This window comes from Mya arenaria, chromosome 6 (assembly GCF_026914265.1).
Source record: "Mya arenaria isolate MELC-2E11 chromosome 6, ASM2691426v1".
Classification (NCBI taxonomy): Eukaryota; Metazoa; Mollusca; class Bivalvia; order Myida; family Myidae; genus Mya; species Mya arenaria.
The window spans coordinates 61,326,784-61,350,329 of NC_069127.1; the positions used below are offsets into that span (position 1 = coordinate 61,326,784).

The 23,546-nt window shown below is 35.4% G+C and overlaps 2 protein-coding genes across 5 annotated transcripts in view; one reads left to right on the plus strand and one right to left on the minus strand.

Annotated features, from left to right (window-relative positions):
- Positions 1–9,144, plus strand: part of LOC128238429 (brefeldin A-inhibited guanine nucleotide-exchange protein 3-like) — a 45,502-nt gene extending 36,358 nt beyond the window's left edge. For 3 of the 4 annotated variants that reach the window (XM_052954344.1, XM_052954347.1, XM_052954348.1), the window contains 11 exons: positions 240–440; positions 709–879; positions 1,121–1,238; positions 1,467–1,695; positions 2,786–2,916; positions 3,273–3,305; positions 4,089–4,201; positions 4,490–5,320; positions 5,622–5,824; positions 6,338–6,448; positions 6,770–9,144. In XM_052954344.1, coding sequence (XP_052810304.1) covers positions 240–440; positions 709–879; positions 1,121–1,238; positions 1,467–1,695; positions 2,786–2,916; positions 3,273–3,305; positions 4,089–4,201; positions 4,490–5,320; positions 5,622–5,824; positions 6,338–6,448; positions 6,770–7,006 — 2,378 coding nt within the window. In that variant the 3' untranslated portion in view covers positions 7,007–9,144. The remainder of the gene's footprint in view (positions 1–239; positions 441–708; positions 880–1,120; positions 1,239–1,466; positions 1,696–2,785; positions 2,917–3,272; positions 3,306–4,088; positions 4,202–4,489; positions 5,321–5,621; positions 5,825–6,337; positions 6,449–6,769) is intronic. The other variant, XM_052954346.1, reaches the window with a different exon arrangement.
- Positions 9,145–18,025: 8,881 nt separating this feature from the next.
- LOC128237960 (E3 ubiquitin-protein ligase TRIM33-like) lies at positions 18,026–18,664 on the minus strand. The gene has a single exon (XM_052953536.1). The coding sequence runs from the start codon at positions 18,662–18,664 to the stop codon at positions 18,026–18,028; it is 639 nt and encodes a 212-aa protein (XP_052809496.1).
- Between the last annotated feature and the right edge of the window lie 4,882 nt (positions 18,665–23,546).

Below are 23,546 nucleotides of genomic sequence, written 5' to 3' on the forward strand. Positions count from 1 at the left end.
TCATGTATGGGTTTTAGTTCTGGAAGAGGTATATCACAGGTCTTCAATGATATTGTTTTCTTCTATATTGTACTTCTATTTTTCAGGTGAGGAACAATGCCAAAACCGTCATTTTATGACTCTTCTCTTGATAAGTAAGGTGACCACCCTGGTATTCTATGTGTATAGTTTCATTTACTGGAGGTGTGTCCGGGGTTAATATTTCCATTGTTTTCATCTATCGTATGTTACATTTTCAGATGAAGGCCATAAGACAAAACAGTCATCAGATGATAAGTCCACAACTCTAGATGAGCTAGATAAACACACTGGAATTCTTCACGTCTGGTTTCTACTATTGGAAGGTGTGTCAGGAGCAATGTCGTCCTGCCCTAGGTCATTCCAGCCTCATACCATGGAAACGCTGTTTGAACTCCTCCGCACGGCATGCCTTGTACCAGGTTTGTATACAGATTTTGTTTCTTAATAAGCATTCTTAACATTTTATATGTATCATTTGAAGTTCCTACATTTACCATAATGATATCTGAGATTGCTTGAACATCGTATGTAATTCTTGAATTCTCATTTGATATGCTCAGAACAGAAACTAATGGTTTAATAAAACAAATCTTATTTTTTATAGAAAGGAATATATAATTGTTATAACCCTGGTATGTTACCTCTTGGAGAAGAAAGAGTACTTAAGTTTGTTGTTTACTTATACAGGACCGGACTTCGTGGTGTTTTGTATCAAGCACTTGCTTCTTCCTATGATCCAATCATGGTCGAGGTCGGGTTCTAAGAAGTTTGGCTACTGGGACACCGGTGCAACCAACTTTAAACAGTGCTGTGGTCACACGACTGACCTTATTGTGGATCTTATCCATGACTTCAAGGGTAAGTTCTGACAAAGTGCGTCTTTTTAAGTGATGGCATTTAATACTGTGCTTGCCTATTTAAGAAAATCGCTGAGTATGTTGTAATGTTAACACCTGTTTTATCTTTGTTGATTTTTGTTTTGCTTGATCTAACGACAATTCTATAAAAAAGGTAAAGAAATAGGAACTGAATCTTTATTGGGGAAAATTATAAAAGTGCTGTAATCTTATTTATAAACTTTGATCTGTATTTTTCACAGACAATAATGACCTAAGCTACCAGCTAGAAGTTGTTTTACGACAGACACTGGCAGTGTTGGCAGAATGTGTGTCCCAGCCAACAGAGGTCATATCCAGACTTGGTTGTTCATGTATAAGGTGAGGGTAGATGTTTCTCAATAAATGTACAGATGTACTAGGATAATGTAGATCTAAAAATTTAATTGTCTGAATACCAAACACAATCAGACTTGGTTGTTCATGCAAAAAGTGACCAGGGATAATTCTGGATTGAAACAGTTTTATCATAGCGTATATTTCTCCAAATTTCATTAAATATTATTGCGCTGGTTTAATTAAAATTTAGTTTGGTGTATGCTTTTTCAGACACATTCTGCTAAGTGGCCATGAAGATTTCTCAGAGCGTATGTGGGACATCATGATCACCAGCATCGAGCAAGCCCTTAATGTAACCACATACAACTTACGTCAAATCATGCTGCTGTTTCATCCAAACTCTGAGAACTTTTACGGGGATATCGGGCAAGTCAAGGTTGCAACGAGAAAGGACTGCACTTTGTCAGAATTTGTGCGCGTTTGGCATCTAGCACAACAGGTGGGGTCTTATTATTGCATGGTTAATATTAAAGAACAATATTCCTTCTATAGGGAATGCTAGGCATGGAAACTGTAGCCGCATGGGCCACTACCATCTCTCCAATATTTTGATATTTTATGACTTGTCGATTCGCCATAAAACAAATAGACAAGTTAACATGTTAAGTACTGCAGTTTATCCTGCACTAATCCCGTCTAATCAGCCAAGGACCAAGGGGAAAGGGCATGCTGTGATATGTACTTTTTACGACGCAATTATTTAAATGTATTTACCGACTTTTTAATTGTCATTTTCTAAAAACAATTCCACATGAAATCACGGAAACATAATTTTGTGAACATCCATGGCCTTAATGTTAAAATCCTTTCAATGCGGCTTGATAATACTTATTATAAAATAATTTGTACTTCCTGAATAAATAAGATCAGTAACATCAACTAGTAAAATTACTTCTTGCATTATATTTTAGCTTCTTTTTTATTTGTCAACTTCATTTGTTATATTTTCGATAGAATAAAGTGACTAATTGCTTAATGACATAACCCATATTATGTATACATAGTTATTAAATTCATTTGAAACCACCAGGAAGAGTACAGTAGACAAATATCTAAATGTTCGATGGCACAAAGATCCCAAGACAAACATAAATTAAACAATGCTAGTTTTAAATTATGTTTTCTATCCATCTTTTTTAAGATATGGGGGGATGATCAGTCGATGTATTCCTATGGCCTTAGTGTGATTGTTGTCGTCTTGTTAAAACTTCACCTTTGGTTATACATAAAAACCATTCAAAATATTCTATTTATTCTCGCTACACATGTTGCCAGAGACAATAGCATGTGTCTAACAAGGCGTATTACTCTTGATTTAATAGTTGATGTTCTTATTCAAATAAAAAAGAAACGAAACAAGAGTTGATGTTCATTCCACTGTGCTTTATCATTTAGTGCATAGTTACACACGTTTGCATAAAATACATTGTAACCATCAAGTTAAACATAAAAAGAGGATGAAAACGTTTTAATACATAACCTCTTTGATGTAATCCCTACAGGATTTGCATTTAGTGTATTGTTTACAGGTATTTCTCCTGGACAGCCAAGTGAGTGTTGAGTTGCCAATCATAGATGACACTGAAGACAAGTCCTATGTGTTCCTGCTTTATCCGCCAGGATATGAAAACAGTCTTAATCCAGACCACATTCTTGCAAGGTAATGTTTCAAATTTCAAGTGTTTTATCATTCTGTTTAATGCTATGAACATTGTATGTTTATATTTCTTACGATTTTTTCTCCATATCGTATCAATAAGTTATATTCTTATTCATTTGGTTTCCATGATAATACTCTAAGGGATGTATCACATATTGTATTCATCTTTCGGGCTAATATGGATTCAACTGATCCTTTATTTTATTACTGTATCTTAAGTGTTACCAATTACATTGATAATATACTGATCAAAATACAATTCGATTTATACTGTCGTATTGATGTAACATGTGATATGGAATTGAGGTGTTAGTTGTTAAGTTTATGTTTAGTTATATTGTCTATTGCATCCACAGGCAGTTTTATCAATCCGATGACGCACCAGTAGGGTAAATGCTTCAATTTAAGGGGTTCTTGGTTAAAAACAAATCCTTCTGGTTTTGGCTCTTTTTTATTTTCTTATGTAGACTAGATAGAATTCCAGTGCTTTAATGGTCATTGATTGTGATTGTTACAATATAAATACGTATATTATATAAAAGTGAATCGGAATGCAAGCGGCTGAAAATTTATTTTAGCTTTTTGTCAGTTTTGAGCAGAACATTAACGGAGGTATAATTGGCAAAGCCTTGGTAGTGTCATTGTGCAAACACTCGGCCATAACTCATCAAGAAATTAACAAAATATTTAGTTCACATAGAAACGGTGAAATATGCATTTCTGCAGCAAGGCCCATAACAAGGACTGTGAAGTTTGTATTGAATGAGGATTAATAAGGTTAAAGGTCTTAATACAATTAGTGGTAGTGTCAGAATCCTAGTGTATTGAATGGCTTACATGTATCTGTTTCTTTTAACAATTACCAATGCAATTGTTTTAATCAAACTAATGATATTTTATATAATGTCAAAAAAAGTCAGGAGTATGTGATAGCCTTGATGTTACTGTCATTATTGTTGTTGATACTCATCTCCCCAGGGTCAATGCTTACATAAAAGGCCCATGTGTCTTACCTTTTCAATTTTCGAGTAATGCCTTTTTTCGAATAAAATATCGACAGATGAGCGTTGATGTATTTTCCACAGAGTTTTGGTTTTAATTCCATGTTGACACCAGCTGGTCAAGAAAGAGGGAATGAATTTATGAACTAAACTTAAATAATGATTTTCCAGAGTTCCATTCCGAAGCTTAGTTGTTGGATTGTTGTCACACCAGCTGTTGCTACAAACGATTGGCTGCATTCTCCTGGAAGGAAACACAACTGCTGAGAATTCCTGCATGCCTGGTTTGTAAAAAAGATGTATACGTATGTAAGGGAAAAATAATCCATATAGATGGATAATAGACTGATCTTTATATTATCAAATTCAAAATGATACCTAAAATGACAATGATTTGAAAAATCGAGGACAGACATTCAGATTTTATTGCTTTTCCTTTAGTCAACACATGTATATTACTTATACTTGTCTTTCCAATCGTTGTCTTGAGACGCCCATCACTCTGAAATTAAGGTACCCATGATTAGTTATTATCATGAGTTGTAACGGTGTTATGTCTTGCTGTTTTACAGGAATGCTTTCACAACTTTCATCTAAACAAGTTGTTAAACTACTTACATGTCTGAGGAGTTCCTACCAACTTGCGTGTGACTTTGATTTGCGCCCTGGCCTCAAGTTTCTCATGCAGAAAGTTGCCCACACTCCTGTCTCAGTTAACCTTTACAAACAGGCCGGCGCTTCAATGGTTTTCTACATTCACACCCTCATCAAGATTTGCTCCAATTTGAAAGACATTGACAAGGCTTCAGTTCAGGAAATGTTAACTGAACAAAAAGACAGGGAGGATCAGAAAAGTGGTGATAATGATAGTCGAGAGAAAGGAACTATTATTGAAGGAAAAGAAAATTATGGTAAAGAAATGGAGCCACGGCAAAGCAATGACGGTACAAAGTATGTTAATGAAGGAGAAAATGGATTTGTTGTTAAAGAAGGGATGGAAACTGAGGCAAAACATGATGAACAAACTACTGAACAGAATGAAAGGAATAGTGCCACGTCTTCCTTTACTGATCTGAACGGTGCTTCCAAATGCCAAACTATGTGTATTTCTAGTCTGAAAGGACCAGCAGTCACGGATAATGCAGTTATTTTCATTAATGAATTAAAAGGAATTTGCGATGAGCTTTGTCACACGTACATAGAAATCCTTTACGACAAGTCAGGAACAAGCTGTGTTGATAGCATGTCGGAACAACAGCTTTTCTTTCTCATTGCACAGCCGGACGAGTTCCCAGAAATGCCATCAACTAAGTTAGATATTAACACATTGAGTAAACAGCTTGAGCAGACTCAAGCTAGGCTCGAAGGGCAGTCTATAGCAACACAAGTTGTTAGCATTCAGGGTATGAAATAATAATTCTATATCATTATCTTTTCTGCACTTTTTATGATAATACGATTGAATCATTTTATCTTTACATGTCTTCGGTTGTTTTATGATACATTGTACTTTTTCGATAAACATAGGCAGAAGTTGCAGTAGTTAAAATAAACTCACTTCTTAAGTAAAATTTCATTATTTTTTTTACTAAACTTCCATTCTAAATGTAAATGTTATTATAATACTTGAGTATCTGTGTTTTGGTCAATAATCTATAGTAACGTAAGTTCAAATCAATAATGTCATTTATGTTTATTGTTTAGAAGAACCACCTGTGACGATTCCAACAGAAACAAAGCCAAATCACCCTAAGCCGAGAAGCGAAGAGCAAACAAAGAGTAAACGTGAGCTTAGAAATGAAAATGAAAGTCGGGTGTATAACCTGGCAACGGACAAGTTGATAAAGAATCTCATGACAGAGTACAAGAAGAGGAAGAATCAGAACGCCATGCCAACTTTTTCAAAGGTATGTGTATATATTAGATTTTGTTTAAATAGCTTTATAATGGAATCTCAAATGCTTTATGATTAAAACTTATGAACCATACTAGAGTCTGCTTATGGGTGCTCAGTAATATAAATACATACATTTTGTTTAAAGGCAAATTAATAAACAATTCTGCTATAACAGAAAATATAGTAGAAAGTTCACTGCCTTTTGTCTGTATGATGTACCCCTTTGCTCAAATACCACTGAAAGCCGACAGTAGAGAGAATATTTGGCGATGCTTCTCTGTATTACGACTTGCACTTCTTAACATAGAGGTTCACTTCTAAATTAGATTGAGGTGCAGGTCACTTCTATGTTACATCTAGTAGTAGGCGACAGGGGACATTTGATTCAAATGAAATGTAATGTTTGTTAACCTTTACAAACAGTTTGCACTGGAACGATTCATTTCACCATGGAAATACTTAACTTAGTTAAATATTTCAATTAATGATTAATAGCATATGTTTGAGATGTTTCTTTTATCAGGTGAACACGAAGACAGAAAAGAAAAAGAAAGTGAGAGAAAAGAAAACATCTGGATCAATTGATTCCATAGAACAAGTCATTGAAAGACAACAACAGACTTCTATTATGAAGGTAAGTAGCAGTTTGTTCAGGTTTATTTTAAGTCAGTGAAGAGAACATTGGCTGTGTTGATCTTCTCAATGTCGGGACTGCTGTTTCCTTTGTGATAATTCACCCACTTCAATATCATATTTGTATATCAAAACTGTAGATAAATAAACCTCATATTGCAACTCACTGTATTGGCAATATGCACAATTCTGTTGCAACTGTCTAGCTTGTTTGGCAATGCGTTTCAGTATTTTCATTGAATATTTGCAAAATATTATCAGTCTATCTTATGACTGCTTAATATTATTTTCTTTATACCCACTGTTTCATCTATTTTAATAGGATAGTGAGGCACACCTGCAGTCATGGACAGAGCTACTGTGCACCATCCTTGGCCTCTTTCACCAACTTAGTGATTCCCGGTTTACAACACTCCTCCCCACGGTGTTCGGGGCTGTCAATCATATGATATGTCACGCCCACGACATGCGCTTGAGGGAGGAGCTGGCCCAATGGTTACACAGAGTTGGAAGGTTGTACAATATTGGACTGGAGGGAGAAAGCATTAAAAGAGACTAAAATCGGATTAGTGGATATTGTTGTTAAGATTTGAGAATCAACACATTAAGGAATATGAAATCCTCATTTAGTTTCTGAAGAAGTAATATTATTTTACTGAAACAGTGCAATATGGCTACATCATTTTATTCAGACTATAGTTTAGCTAGTATACTAGCCGTTCCATCACTTCTATCAACGTTTTGGGAGCCCCTTTGCACTATCCTGTGCATCGTTCAACAACTTAGCGATTCGCGGTTCTCTACACTTCTCCCCTAGTTGTTCGGGGCTGCCAATCATATTTTATTGCCTCGCCTACGATATGCGCTGACAGGAGGAGCTAAACGAATGGTTACACGGGCTTTAAGGTTGTACAAATATGGATTGCATTAAAAGACACAAACCTTGCGTGATTTTGGAGATTATAAAGAATATTGTTTTTGAATTTAAATATATCCGACATGTTTCTATACATAGTCCTCCCTATTGTGTTCAGGATCAGCAAGTACTTTTTTAAAACAAGTTTGCCATGTACTATTACAACATCTTCACAATACTTACAATGCACTACTTTTGAAAGTATACCAACCAGTTCAATAACTCCACGTATTAGTTTGAGGCTGTAAATCTCATGTACAGAATCGGGTCCTGGTGACATGCGCTTAAGGGATGGGCGTGCGCAATGATTGCGCCATGTGTTATATTTGTATTGCCCACGATATGCGCTTAAGGGATGGACGTGCGCAATGGTTGCGCCATGTGTTATATTTGTATTGCCCGCGATATGCGCTTAAGGGGTGAGCGTGCACAATGTTTGCACACAATGGGGATATTGTAATGCCAGGGGATACCATTAAAAGACTAACAAGATAACACTGTATAGTAGAAAATAGTATTATAGGATAAGTACAATGCATTTGAAGGATTTTTGAACAGCTTCATACATGACAAACATATTGAATAATCGAACATTATATTCATTAGCGAATATTCATTAAAGAGCTGTTTACTCCTCGTATTTAATGGGATTTCTACAAGGTAAACAACTGATATATAAATTGTATTATGTACGATAATCTTTGGGAACATTGTTATTTCATTGATGTAGTTAAATACTTTACGTTTATATTTTAGTGTATCCAATGTTTATATTTAGTGTATCCAATGTATGTTAAAATATATTTTTTAACACAGATATGTCGCTGTAAAATTAATGTACTATTATCATTATTTTATTGATTGCGGCAAACGGTTTTGTGCTGTATAGTGTACATGTAGTTGTATTGCTCCAGTGAGAATGCATGCAATGCAACTGTACAGTTAAGAATGTTTGCATACCAAACAAAATTATAGGTACAGGATGTTCATAAAGCCCTAACGTTTATATATTTGACTAAGTACTTGATATAGTGTTAGTACCGTTGTCCTAGTTTATTTTCAATATGTTAGAACTGTTCGAGCAACATAGACCAATGATGTTTCGTACGTAGTGTTACACTACAAACTACATATTCAACATTCCATATTCAGCCAAAATCCGTTAGGTCGAAAAGACTTGGCTCGAGCGAACTTAAATTCGTGCCAAGTCAAAATTGTAACTAGCATTGACTACTGCAAATTTTCTGACGTTCATTCTAACGGTGCAAGTGATTTATGCATAATTCATGATTTTAGTGTAAGTGTAATTAAAAAACTTTATTAACATTAACTTATTGAGATACATGTGCTACCAAATATTCTACTATTATGCATAGTAGTTTTTTATTGCAAGTTATCTTTAAACATGTTGTTTATCAACAGTAATACAGAACATTTATTGTACATATATGTCTGTTAACTAATTATATTTCAACAAAACAGATCTGAGAGCGGCATTACGATTAGACTATATATACTATTGTTGTATTTATTTGTTGTTAAAGTTTAAAAGGCAATTGTTGTATTTTCAGCATGTTGTTGTTAACAATTTTATTTCATTTTTGGTTGTGGCAGTTTGTCCAGTGCAATAAACACATTATATATGAATAAATTATTTAGTGTTGCAACCTTTGTTTGTTTGTTCAATCATCAAGAGCTTGCTATGACATTGTTTTTTACTGTTGGTGACAATATCGCAAAATAATTGCTATTTCTTAATCCCCTGACAACATGATATGATTCAAAATAATTATATGATTTTACTTTTTTAAATTTACGTTATATTTTAGAATATGTTCTTAATTCATTTGTTTTTATTTGCTTTTGCTGTTGCTGTTTATGGTCAAGCACATTATTTTTCCTCTTACTAACATTTCTTAAGAATGTAAGGAAATGATAATTAATTAACATAATACATAAGGATGTATTTTTTTAAAAAGAATAAAACAGATGTAATATTGAATCATTCTGAACTGAATCAAGTATTTTCGTAATATTTGGGCATGGTCACCAGAGCTGCTTGTGTATTTTTACAAAATATTTTAGGTATTAACAAATATGACATGAATGAACGTCAATCTTTTATAGTCAGTCTTAACGGCATAATGATGCAAAAACCTTCATCGGAATCAAACGAAACTGGAACAAGCAACTCGTTAAAAGCATTCACACGTGTTTTTGTCTTGGAAGCGAGTTCCTTTGAACGCACAAATAACACCACAAGTATGAATCATCAGACCCGGTTCGATTGAGACTTTTGATGGAAAGTTATGGTAGGTGTAATACTGTCCACTCCGCTATCAGTGACTGAAGTGGTACTCCCATTTGCAAGAATCATTAAGACACACACTGATTTATCGAATGGTTTGAAAGGACCAAAGAATAAATAACTGAAGATATAGCTTTACGGTAACAATGCCGTATGGAACACAAGATGCAAAACAGAAATGTGTAAGGTCCCACAAACGTGCGTGTATCCACAAACGGGCAGGTTTTGTACTTTTTTAGTCCAGTGATCATATTCGAGGACAGGGTTTGTTTTTCAAATTATCTCAGTAAATTATATATCCATAATAAATATTGCAGTTGTTATAAACAAACTTTTGCGCAGATAGAGCCTGAACAATACTTATTTATTATCATTTTATTTGTTTTAAGCTCAATACGTCGTAAAGCTATTTTAATGAAGATGCAACAACTATAGATGGCAGTATCAGACAGAAAAGTTTTCGGTAGAGAATTAAGGCATTTAACTTATTGCCATAATAATCCAATTATACAAGATAAAAAAGAAAACAATTTCATATCTCATTTTTTTTATATATTTAAACATGGTTTTCGCGAAACTGTTTTGTATTCCAGCTCGTCAAAGCAAAACATCCTTAGTTTGGAGCTTTGTTATGGAGCAATGCAAGGACCAGGTAAGAAAGACATTTCTTTGTTCGGAGCTTAGTGATGAAGATGTGCAGGATCAGGTAAGAACATTCTTTTGTTCGGAGCTTGGTGATGAAGATGTGCAGGACCAGGTAAGAACATTCTTTGTTTGGAGCTTTGTGATGAAGATGTGCAGGACCAGGTAAGTACACTCTTTTGTTCGAAGCTTTGTGATGAAGATGTGCATGACCAGGTAAGAACGTTCTTTATTCGGAGCTTTGTTATGAAGATGTGCATGACCACGTAAGTTCTTTTTTGTTCGGAGCTTTGTGATGAAGATGGGCATGACCAGGTGAGAATAGTTAGTTCGGAGCTTTGTGATGAAGGTGTGTATGACCAGGTAAGTACATTTTGTTCGGAGCTTTGTGATGAAGGTGTGCAGGACCAGGTAAAACATTTCTTTGTTCGGAACTTTGTGATGAATATGTACAGGACCAGGTAAAAACAATTCTTTGTTTTGAGCTTTGCGATTGAAATATGCAGGACCAGGTATGATCATTCGTGGTTTCGAGCTTTGTGAGGGAGCAGTGCAGGACCAGGTAAAACGAGCTTTGTTTGGAGTTTTGTGATAAAGATGTGCAAGACCAGGTGAGAAAAATCTTTATTTGGAGCTTTGCGGTTGAAATGTGTTGAGCCACGTACGTACATTCTTTGTTTGGAGCTTTGTGACGGAGATGTGGGGCACCAGATAAAAATGTTTTTGCTTTCAATTTTACGAGTGAAATACTCAGGACCATAATATACGATCATTCGTTGTTTGGCGCTTTGTGAGGGGATGTGTAGGACCAGGTATGCTCCTTCGTTGTTTGGAGCTTTGTGAGGGAGATGTGCAGAACCAGGTATGCTAATTCGTTGTTTGGAGCTTTGTGAGGGAGATGTGCAGAACCAGGTATGCTAATTCGTTGTTTGGCGCTTTGTGAGGGAGATGTGCAGGACCAGGTATGCTCATTCGTTGTTTGGAGCTTTGTGACGGAGATGTGCAGAACCAGGTATGCTCATTCGTTGTTTGGCGCTTTGTGAGGGAGAAGTGCAGAACCAGGTATGCTCATTCGTTGTTTGGAGCTTTGTGAGGGAGATGTGCAGGGCCAGGTATGCTCATTCGTTGTTTGGAGCTTTGTGAGGGAGATGTGCAGGACCAGGTATGCTCATTCGTTGTTTGGCGCTTTGTGAGGGAGATGTGCAGGACCAGGTATGCTAATTCGTTGTTTGGAGCTTTGTGAGGGGATGTGCAGGACCAGGTATGCTAATTCGTTGTTTGGAGCTTTGTGAGGGGATGTGCAGGACCAGGTATGCTCATTCGTTGTTTGGCGCTTTGTGAGGGAGATGTGCAGGACCAGGTATGCTAATTCGTTGTTTGGAGCTTTGTGAGGGGATGCACAGGACCAGGTTTGCTCATTCGCTGTTTGGCGCTTTGTGAGGGAGATGTGCAGAACTAGGTATGCTAATTCGTTGTTTGGAGCTTTGTGAGGGGATGTGCAGGGCCAGGTATGCTAATTCGTTGTTTGGAGCTTTGTGAGGGAGATGTGCAGGGCCAGGTATGCTCATTCGTTGTTTGGAGCTTTGTGAGGGAGATGTGCAGGACCAGGTATGCTAATTCGTTGTTTGGAGCTTTGTGAGGGAGATGTGCAGAACCAGGTATGCTCATTCGTTGTTTGGAGCTTTGTGGGGGAGATGTGCAGAACCAGGTATGCTCATTCGTTGTTTGGAGCTTTGTGAGGGAGATGTGCAGAACCAGGTATGGTAATTCGTTGTTTGGGGCTTTGTGAGGGAAATGTGCAGGATCAGGTAGGAACATTCTTTATTTGGAGCTTTGTCATGGAGATCTGAGTAAGTTAAACATTCTATTTTGTAAATCAGATTACGTTTCTGATACGAAATGATGTCAATCTAGTTGATCGCTGTTGTAAATAGATGGAAATAGCATTATGCTGGTTGTCATTGAACCATTCAAAAGTCTAATGACCTGATCCAAATTATTATATTGTGTCAATAAGGAATAGCATGTGGTTGTTTAATCAAATGGACTCTCTGACCATCAGTGACAAACAAACTCCGGCAAGTGACGAGTCGGAAGCAGGCCCCCATTTGCGTAATGTTAATTAACATTTGTGGCGTCAGTTACATGATCATTGTATTTGGCTTTATATGTTGAGATGATTATAACTGAAAGCATATGTATTGTAAACCGTTTTAAGTGATCTGTGCATCACTTAGCAGTACATTAATATAAAAGCTAATAAGACTCGCAATAGAATCCATTTGCTGTTGTTCTGATGGTTCTGGAGTTGACATCGTACGCTTGTGTACTGATTTTAACCAAAACATAAACTTAATAAATAGAGGATATTTGTTTATTTCAGTGTAAGATCGTATTTTATTTCACGAGTATCATAGAAAAACATATTTTCACGAGTGGCGAAGCTTTATTTGTTTATTTGTTTTTTTTTTATTTATTTCTGAATTACCCCCTTTTTTGAAAAGGGTGGGCTTTACGCCGCTACCCGTGGGGCGCCCCTCATGCATAATTATAGCTGTCAACTTTTTTACTTTCGGTTTGCTGATAAATAGTTCTCTGCTATTCATTCTTATAGCTTAATATTCGCTCGTTTTTTATTGCAAAGCTTTATAAACAGTAAAATATGAAGTATTATTAGTGCACAAATGTTCCAAAAAATAATGAAAACACTTTTTATTTTAACCAAATTACTACGCCGCTATTTATAGAATGAAAATTTGGAAGGTCAAATGTGTTAGCAAAACAAATGTGGATACTCATTGGATTTTAACCATTCTTCTTAGTTTAAGACTGCATGTACGCGTGTTTTTATAGTAAGTTAATATACAGTCATCTTACTGTCAGAGACCAGTTTGTTTCGCTTTAAAATGTTTGTTTTCCAGAAGAGTAAATGCCACGCTTGTTTGTTGACACATTTTGACATGTGGGTGGGGTAAAAAATATCGGATCTATCTGTAAATTGTTGTGTGAATTCTCCAGGAAGCTCATTTTACGTACTACAACGGTTAACAGTTCAAAATACATTTGATCGATGCTATAAAATTTTATTTATGTTCGAACAGTTGTTTTTGTCTGTAATTTGTTTGGAATGAAAGCAAATGTTCGAACATTCAGCTTCAAAGATCAGTAAAATGTTTGATAAACGGGATAACCGGTAATAAACGGTAAGTTGTTAATTTCCATTTATATATTTATTTAAATTAATAAAATATTTCTTTATTTTTTTTTAACCTTTTTTGACATAATTTACTGAAGTCCAGTGTTCTGTTTTGACCAAGGCAAGTACATGTAACAACAAAGGATTATAAAAGTAGTTCTGAAAATTGATATTTTCACTCCTTATTTTGCAGTGAAAATATCAAATTGATATTTTCACTGTTGTTATTTCACTGTTAAAACCCCATATTTCATCGTAAAGCATGAAAGAAATGTTAACATTTCATTTGTAGATTTTGTGTTTAATATATGAGCAAGTCGAGGCTTCAACTATAAACGTCAAGTCAGGGTGGCGTCCGTTGTTCGGTGCGTTAAGGGCCGTCAGGATTAAATATACTGGAGTGGAAGAGATGACTGCAATAGTTCACATGGGTTATTTACAACAGCAGTACAAGTTAACTAAAATTGATAAAAACTCGCCTAGATTAAGTCACTATAATGTTGTTGTTGTTGTTGTTTTGTGTGTGTGTGTTTTTAGTAAAGAGCTATTATATATTCCATACTGAATGACCAGGAATATTATGCTTTATTAGATATATCATTGGTTTAAACAATATTTATTTCGATATAATATTTACAATTAGTTTAGTTTAACAAATTTGAGCATAATCAACGTTAACAAAGACCAAATATGTAATGCATATAAACAACGAATATGTTAATAATGCACAAAACAATAGTGTAAACAGAATAATTATCATTCTTAGTTGATGATTTACAACGCTTAATACATACATGTATTACGTGACTATATTTCGCTCACATTTAAAACACAACTCATTTATGACATCATCTCAAAAGTTTATACACTAGTACCATATGAAAACTATATAATTTTATATAGTTTTTCATAAATGTTCATATATTGCAATATTCCAGGTGAATAAGACACGCCGACGGCACGTTGAAGCATTTTTTGACGTCTTTGATGTCTCCCTGAATGCCGACAATATTTTCGTATTTGCCAATGCCTCAGTGGACTGTATTCTCTGTCTGTTGAAAAATGTCTATGAACAAGACAAGTTTAACCTGCTTTTCTTGATGTGTATTCTTGTCCTTAAAGCGTCTGACAGCTTTGGTGTGTCCTTAGCAGCTCCATCATTCATAACGTTTTCAGTTCAAATTCTTTAACACTGGCTAAAAGTGTTCCACCTTTTTATTTGTGTTCACATAGGTTGCTATTCATTTAACACATAACTAATATACCTCCAGATTGTTATATCTTGCGAACTATGTACGAGGGTGTCGCTTCCCGTATAGTTATATCTTGGTTAGGGGGCCTATATCGCTTCCCATCGTGTCCTGTCCCTTTTAAAGAAGTGTGCTGCATATACCTCCTAGTTGTACACCTACACATGTGAAACTTAATAGGAACGTTGGTTAGAATGAGCAGTTTTGGACCTAATTTCTTCGATATATTAATCTGTCTAACAATAATTATGATCTTCACTTTGTAAAAAAATGTCTTGAAATATTGTGTTGCATTTAACAATTCATTTGTCCAGGCTGTGTCTGGAGTAATCATCAGTTCTCTTCTAGTTCTAGTGTTTTAATGGTATCCTTTTATTATGTGATTTTGTACCTTTTTGTGCATTGGTATTGTCAATACCCTATATCTGCAAACTTTGCAGTAAATATGATATTTGCATTTGATTTCGGAGGACATCTTGTAATTTTACATTATTCACATTATGGCAGGTGTCATGTGGGAACATCTAACTTAAATATAAATAATCTTTACATATTCGTGTCCCGATTAGATATCTTCAAATAAGGAGGCTTTATACACTCTCAATGCAAGTGCCCATTTAGGACTTGTAACATAAAGCTTGTTCTGCTGCTTGCTGAAGCAAACACACTTTGGTGTTTGCATCCCTTCTGCCTCACACAGAAGCTTGGTCATCTGGCCACTGTGCAGGTCCAGGCACATTATGTTGTTACTTTCCCAACCACATATAAGCAGCTGGTTTCCCACTGCAGTGATGCCTGTTGGTACTCTCATGGCAAGGTCCTCGAATGTCTGGAGAATGTTCAGGTCCATGTCCAGCTTGGTGATGGTGTGCTTGCTTAAGTCTGAGACATAGATGACTGCCGTTTGACATTCACTTACCACTGTCATTGAAAAAGGACTTACAAACTGTCTGTTTTTATACATAGTGGTTTCCGGATCTAACTGTTTTATCACCGTCCCTCTCAAATCAAGTATCTCCAACTTCCCACCTAAATATCCCACTATCAGTCTATGGTTATGGTATCCGATACCATGGCAATGTCCATCTACGTTTATGATGTCCCTGATACATGAAGTTGTTTCCCTAACTTTAGGAACTGAACTTTACATTCATAAAAAAGACTAATAGCCACCATATTTCTAGGGAGAAGACACATTTCCCATGGTTTACCTGGCACTCTGGCCTGGAACATCAAGCTGTTTGTCTGCAGGTCCACTAGCTTCACTGTGCTGTTGGCACGGTCAGCCAGCAGCAGTTTTTCTCCAGGCAGAAGGAGCATGCTGGACAGCCAGCAATCATCGATGTCAGATGAAGATTTCAGTGAGACTTTACCTTCAAATGAAAGGGGTTTTTTTATTTTAAAGAGGCCTTAGTTGCGCGAATAAGATGTATACAAAGTGTGTACATGGCAGTTTTGGATTGTTCATTGCAAAACTAGGGTTTTAGCCAGGTCTTTTGATGGTGGTGCAAAAGAGGGTTAAGATGCTAAGGGAGAAAAGGTTACATTGTATCGAGCTGTGAAGATGTAGTACATTATGAATTTGACAGAGAATCGTAGGAATTGTGTTTTATTGAAGTAATATTAGGTTTCAACTCCAAATATGTAAGGTTTTTATGGATTTATAATCATATCATAAATTTTAATCAAAACAAAATTAATTATTGACAGTCTTAAGTAGTTAATTATATGAAGGCAGAAGGGTGCACATTATGATTTTACTCAGGGCAGAATTGTGCTACCAAAAACGGACAGGGTGCAGCAACCTTACTTCTCTATTTAGCTATAACCCTGAAACCTTCACCCTCATCCATCCTTCTCCCTTGTAGCACAAGCTTAGGTGAAAAAGAGGTATTTAGATTTCATTTTTCTACGAGTAATATTTATCGTTAATATGCATAAAACTATTTTGCCTATACAATGCTCATTCTTATTATTATTTGCAAAGAATACTGGTTAAACCAAGTTATATTTTGATGATCCGGAAAAGTAGCAACTGGATTGCTACACTTTTCATTGTGCTGTTTAAGGTTATCTAAAATGTAAATATGAAGCATTATGGTGAAAAGGTCAAATTAAATTAAACAAGAGCTGTAACAGAGACAGCGCTCTCGACTTTTCTCCGTTTTTAACCAGAATTCCAAAATAGAATAATAAAGGGACATCATTTGCATAACATACAAGATAATTATATGACTTGATTAGTTAAATAGCTGGATGGTTGAGAGCCTTTGTATACAGCTTCAATGTCGAATAATTCTGGGCCATAATGTGCATTAATATAAGAGTTAGTGCACTTGTTTAAGTACGTAAATTGGATGTTTGGGAACAGTTGTGTTAAGTTCCAATGACACATGTAGTATTTGTTATATTGACTAAAAAATATATTTCCCGGTAATGCATCTGAAATTTTTTCATATTACTATATGATATCGAAATAGTAGAAAAATACGTCATTATTGTCTAAAAACCTTTTTTGATTTTAGTGGGATGCAAACCCACGCCGGTAAAATAAAAAAAAATATGGAAATAACAGTTATTAACGCTAATGAAAATTGTGGTGTACAAAGAAGATATTTTAGCAAATGTTAACGTTTGCTGAGGATTTCCAACTTTTGGTATCTTAGTTTAAACACAACTAATGATTTGCCGCACTGTTTTTCGTCATACAAAAAAAAGTACATTTTCTAAAAACATGAGCGATTCCCTTTAAATGAGCTTATATGAAAACCCGCTACCAAGTTGAGACGCCGAAGCCGACTCCAGGTTGAGAAGTATAGCTCTCCCTATTCTTCGATAAGTGGAACTTAGAAGTAAAATACAATACATTATTTAGGAACGAAAACTTCGTAGATGCATATTAGACAAGATGCAGATTATACATGTTGAAAATACTTTATGACGAAACTTAGATTGGACTTAAGTCATTTGGAAGCAATACCGTGACACCGAAGTCCTAGAAGTTTTATTTGGAAATCAATATCTTTGATTGTTCCAAGACCTGTTGTAGATTGAAGTTGTTTTTCTGTGTCAGGATCTTTTTCAAACTTGTACGGATGTACTTGATTTTGTTTCGATATGTTATCTAGTGCTGTGTGCATGTCATTGACAAAAGGTTTAGCACGTTTTGCATCAATGAATAACTTGATAGGGTTATTTTCTCGTGATCTAAGTGCATGGGTCACATTTTCCACTTCAGTTTTTAAATTTACACATATTGTCTGAAATTATCTCATTAAGTTTTCGTCGGCAGTTCTTTTAATTTCAATAAGATCAATTAGTTCCTTTTCCCTATCTGCAAATTTCTTGTTCACCTCTTTGCGATAACTCCTAAGTTTAGAAAGTTCTCTTTCGCCAAGCCTTTGAACAACACTGATATTTCTTTCAGCGTCAATAGAACATCTATCGATTCCTTCAAGCAACTGTGCAATGTCTGCATTAATGTCCTCATATTCTTGGCTATCTTTAAAATCATTTGATATTTCGGATATGATCTCAACTTCACAGTTCCGATGTTTCAAAGCCAGGCAGTGCCCACATAAGCAAACCTGGTGTTCTGGACAGAAGTACTTAATGAACTCTGACGGATGTTTCTCACAACTTTGACTGTCTTGGTCTTCATGTTTCATTTCATTTTCTAGGCCTGTTATAGAACCAGGCATGCTGAATTTGTCCTGGATTGTATGTCCCTTTGACACCTTGAGTTTTCGGTGTACACTTGTGCAGGTAGAGCACAAGAACTCCTTGCACACAGTGCAGAAGGCCTCGGCTGTGAGGAATTCTTCATCCCGTGAGCATGGCTGGCAGGACGGCGTGTCCAGGAAAAATGCGTCTGGCTGGAGTTTCTTGCCAGAAACTTCACCCATTGTCTTCCTATACAATAAAATAAAAGCAAAACTGAAAATGTATATGAATTGAAATGTTTAAAACTTACAACCAGTATCGGAAAAAGAATGGTATTGCATGAACGCAGACATATTAGGATTACATCAATCTTCCATCTCAATTATCTAGGTAACACTTGGAGGCCATTTGTAGGCAAAAGGGTTTTCATATTGATCCATAAGTAATATATTTATCTCAGCTGTATCGCTTTCACTGCTCATTAGTTCGAAATCCCTCAAATTAAAAAGGAAAAAAACATATTCTTTAGTTGACATCTTTCTAAAAAAACTTTTTCCTTTTACCTTTAAATTCAAATGCTTAACTCAATATCTCATTTGAAATTATTACTTATTTGAATACAAAGGGCAATAACACTTGCTGAGAATTGAAGAAATTGATGTATACATTCCTGTATACGCAATAATTGTTTGCCTTCATTTGTGTAAGGTTCTCTAACAGAAAAATGAAATCACAAAAATACACATATTTGTTTTAGAGAAAGAAGCTCAGTAGCAAAAAAGTTCAAACATAACCCCGGTTTAATGGCACTGGGTAAACGCCAAAGACATAGAACATTAAAACAAAAAATCACAAACAAGAAACATGTAAGAACAGCACAAAACTCCACAAACAGCAAATTGCATATATATACTATATATACTATATATATATATAAAAACTAGGTATGTCACAACGGTCAGTAAAATGTAAATTTACTGGGGATTTAAACCAGTTTAAGTGCACTAACCCCACTCTTATCCCAACAATCCTAAATAAAGAAAAAAAACGCAAAAGGTAAATCTTATCAAAGTATGCATTTACTTGAGGAAACTTAACAATAAAACAAATAATAATAAACTTACAGCTAAACCCCAAGTACTTCTATGATTAGATGATTTGAGATCCCACTCTATCTGCAGACGGAGGAATACAATTCAGAGCACCTAATGCAAAAACTTTTCAAAGGTACGATGCAGTCATTGTTTGAAACTATGAGCATCACACACTGTCTGCCTTATAAAATAAAAGATTTAAAACTGTGTGATCATAATTAAAACGAAATATACAGCCATTTGAATCAATGGTCACTCTGTTTTGTTTGTCACCGGATGGGCGATAAGTATTCTACCAACAGAGATAACTGCAATATGTACGTATGCAATATATATATATATATATATATATATATATATATATATATATATATATATATATATATATATATATGTATATATATATATATATATATATATATATATATATATATATATATATATATATATATATATAATCAAAAAAGCAAAGCGTTATTTACCTGAATCGTTATCAGAATCTTACATATAAACGAAAGCATACAACCATGATATGTCGACGGATTAAATACATAATACAAGCAACAAGTAATTACAAAGCACAAAGTACATACAATGAGTGAATAAATGCATAAACAAAAGCTTAATAAAAATACTATACCTAGAATATATATGCTTTAAATATAAGAATCGCTATCCGTTAAGCAAAGTGTCAGCCAACTGAATGAAATTATTCATAACTTAAAACATCTCACTGAGATTGAGCACACTCACTATGAGCAAAAATGATAAATCAACACCTGCAATTGTTAACCATTTAATTCACACACACACACCCACAAACCTTCTTATCCAGGCGTTAAAACTGACTACCTTACAAGTAACATGAACACTTATACATTGCTACTTATTGTATTACCATTTTATATTGGTATATTGATATGTTGATTAATTATTATGGATAAAGTAATACAAGCATATTTTGTAAACTAATGCTTTTATTACATATGTAAAAACACACACTGTGACATATATCAGTGGTTCTCAAGTTCAATACATGGAAACGAATGTAATAACTTTTGCGTATATTCAAAAGAGGTCTTAGCCACTCATACTTAAACATACCCCTGGCTATTTGTTAGTATTGACAACAATCACCTGTTAGAAACCGTGGTATAGTGACGTCCTTTTAATGTTCATTTTATTAAGCTGATGCTATATTATTAAGTGAACATGTGTTTATTATTGGTTTACCTGGGCAATTAAATTATTTTTGACTGCGTTAACCAATCTATTCACATCAAACCCTGTTTTTATGTCTCCCCCATTCATGGGTAGACATATTGTTATGTCCTGTCCGTCAGTCCGTCGGTCCGTACGTCACACTTCATTTCCGCTCAATAACTATAGAACGCTTAGACCCAAGAACTTAATACTTGGTATGCTAGTTTGTCATGACTAGTAGATGACCCATATTGATTTTGAGATCAGAAGGTCAAAGGTCAATGTTACTTTCAGGTAAAAAACGATCGATATGTTGGCGGTGACCTTAAGCTTAAAAATGGTTTCTGCTCAATAACTCAAGAACGCTTGTACCCAGGAACTTCATGCTTTGTATGCTAGTTGGTCATGACTAGTAGATGATCCCTATTGATTTTGAAATCAGTAGGCCAAAGGTCAAGGTCACCGTGACCTTAAGGTAAAGAAACGGTTTCAGCTCAATACTTAAAGAACGCTTGCATGCAGGAACTTCATTCTTGGTACGCTAGTTGGTCATGACTAGTAGATGAACCCTATTGCTTTTGAGATCACTAGGTCAAAGGTCAAGATCGCCGTGACCTTGAGGTGAAGAAACGGTTACTGCTCAGTAACTGAAGAACGCTTGCACCCAGGTACTTCATACTTGGTATGCAAATTGGTCATAACTAGTAGATGACCCCTACTGAGTTTGTGATCAGTCCATCAGTCATTCTGTTAGTCAGTCAGTCTGTACGTCACACTGCGCTTTCGCTCAATAAATAAAGAACGCTTACACCCAGAAACATCATACTTGGTATGCTAGTTGGTAATGACTAGTATATGACCGCTACTGATTTTGTGATCAGTAGGTCAAAAGTCAAGGTCGCAGTAGATGTTCAACATTTAATACGGGTGAATGAATTAAACTTCACTGTTGGTTCGTCTCCAGTCCAAAATTACAAATTTCATGTCCATCATTTATATTTTCTCAGCTACGACCACCCAATAGGGAAGACAAGCGCTTTTACAAAACCAATCTTCTGTTGATAACTTGCGTTATGTGCCTAATTGACCAAATTGAAAATTGACCAGTCCCCAAAGCAATTATATCAATTTGGCTGAGGTTTTAAAGTCCATCCATTCGATAATGTAACCGTATGATATAATTTGTTTATGATAATGATCCTATTTGTTTAACTTTTTTTGAGTTTTGACGGTTTCTACTTCTGGAGGGTGTATATCAAGGGAAAATTCTCCATTCGTATTGCTTTCTTCTATATTGGGCTTTATTTTTCAGATCAGGGACATAGGTCCATTCCGTCAACATATTGCAAGTACACCACTCTTCATACGTTAGGTAACAACGCTAGTGGTCTACATGTTAGGTTTTTGCTACTGTAGGAGTGTCAGAGGCAATATTTTCATTGTTTTCATCTATCGTATGTTAATTTTTAAGATGAAGGCCAATTCTCCATTATTTTGATGACCTAGATAAACACTATGGAATTTTACATGTCTGGTTTCTACCGCTTGAGGGTGTGTCGTCCTTTCCCAGATCTTTCCAGCCTCGCACCATGGTAAAGCTGTTTGAACTGCTCCTCGCGGCATGTTATGTACCTGGTCTGTACACATATTTGAATTCAATTAGCTACTTTATAAGCGTACTCAACATTATATATCATTGAAGCTGCTTAAGATACCATAAAGATTGCTTTCAACATTGTATGTATTCTTAACTCTCATTTGCCAAGGGAGAAAATAAGATAAAATTGTAATTACCCTGTAATGTTCGCTCTTGTAGGAACTGTATCTGCAGTTCTATATAAAGAATCGCACCTTGTGGTGTTTTGCATAAATCACCTGGTTCTACCAATGATCCATCTTTGGTCGAGGTCGGTTTCTAAAAAGTTTGGCTACTGGTACACGAGGGCCACCAACTTTAAACATTGCTGTGGTCACAAGTAGTGTTTAAAAATCGGACTCCATTTGCAATCGATAATCGAATCGAATCGGACCAAGCATTTCGATTTACTATCGGACAATAATCGAAATTTTATAATATCATTAAGGAATACATTCTTTGTACATAGTATCATCATGATCATTTAAATGGTTAAGCCTGGAATCAGTACGTGTGATGCTATAGTCCTGCTTTTTGCAACAGTAAGAAAATTTCCATAACCTTTTTCTGTCTTTAATAACTTATCGAAAAAACATACCAACACAACACATTCTTAATAATTGCACATCAATGGCAAAATGATAGACACCACATCAATTAAGTTATGTTAGCATTGTATTTCATAAGCATATTTTAATTTAAAAAAACTTTCACAAAAAAGTAAATTAGTTAATTACAAACGATATCAAAAAAGGTTTCAAAAACAGAATGCATCGAGGCGGGATCCCCGATATTTGCCGGTATTAGACCGGACCCACTACACCATAGAGACAGGTTATTGAAGATGGTTTTATGAAATATGTAAACAATTAAAACATTTTGTAATTTTGGGAGAGTTTGTAAGTTTTTAAGCAAATGTGTTTACATCCACCGCAGTTGTGTAAGACCTCCCTTGTTAAAATGAACTCAACGAGAATTTACCGGAAGGAAACATTGACATTTGCTCGACTTTTACCACAGAACTAAATAAAATACGTAGTTACTTGAAGCAACATTAGCGACATCGATTTTGGACAACCACTATCGATTGTCGCCGACATAGCATTGCCAGCGAAGATTTATCGATTGTACTCGATAATCGTTTCATCACTAGTCACAAGTGTAGTTACAGACCTGAATGTGGATCCCTAA

What these genes read in the sequence shown, in the direction of transcription:
- LOC128237960 (XM_052953536.1), bottom strand. Translation starts at nt 18,664, where the DNA reads ATGGGTGAAGTTTCTGGCAAGAAACTCCAGCCAGACGCATTTTTCCTG.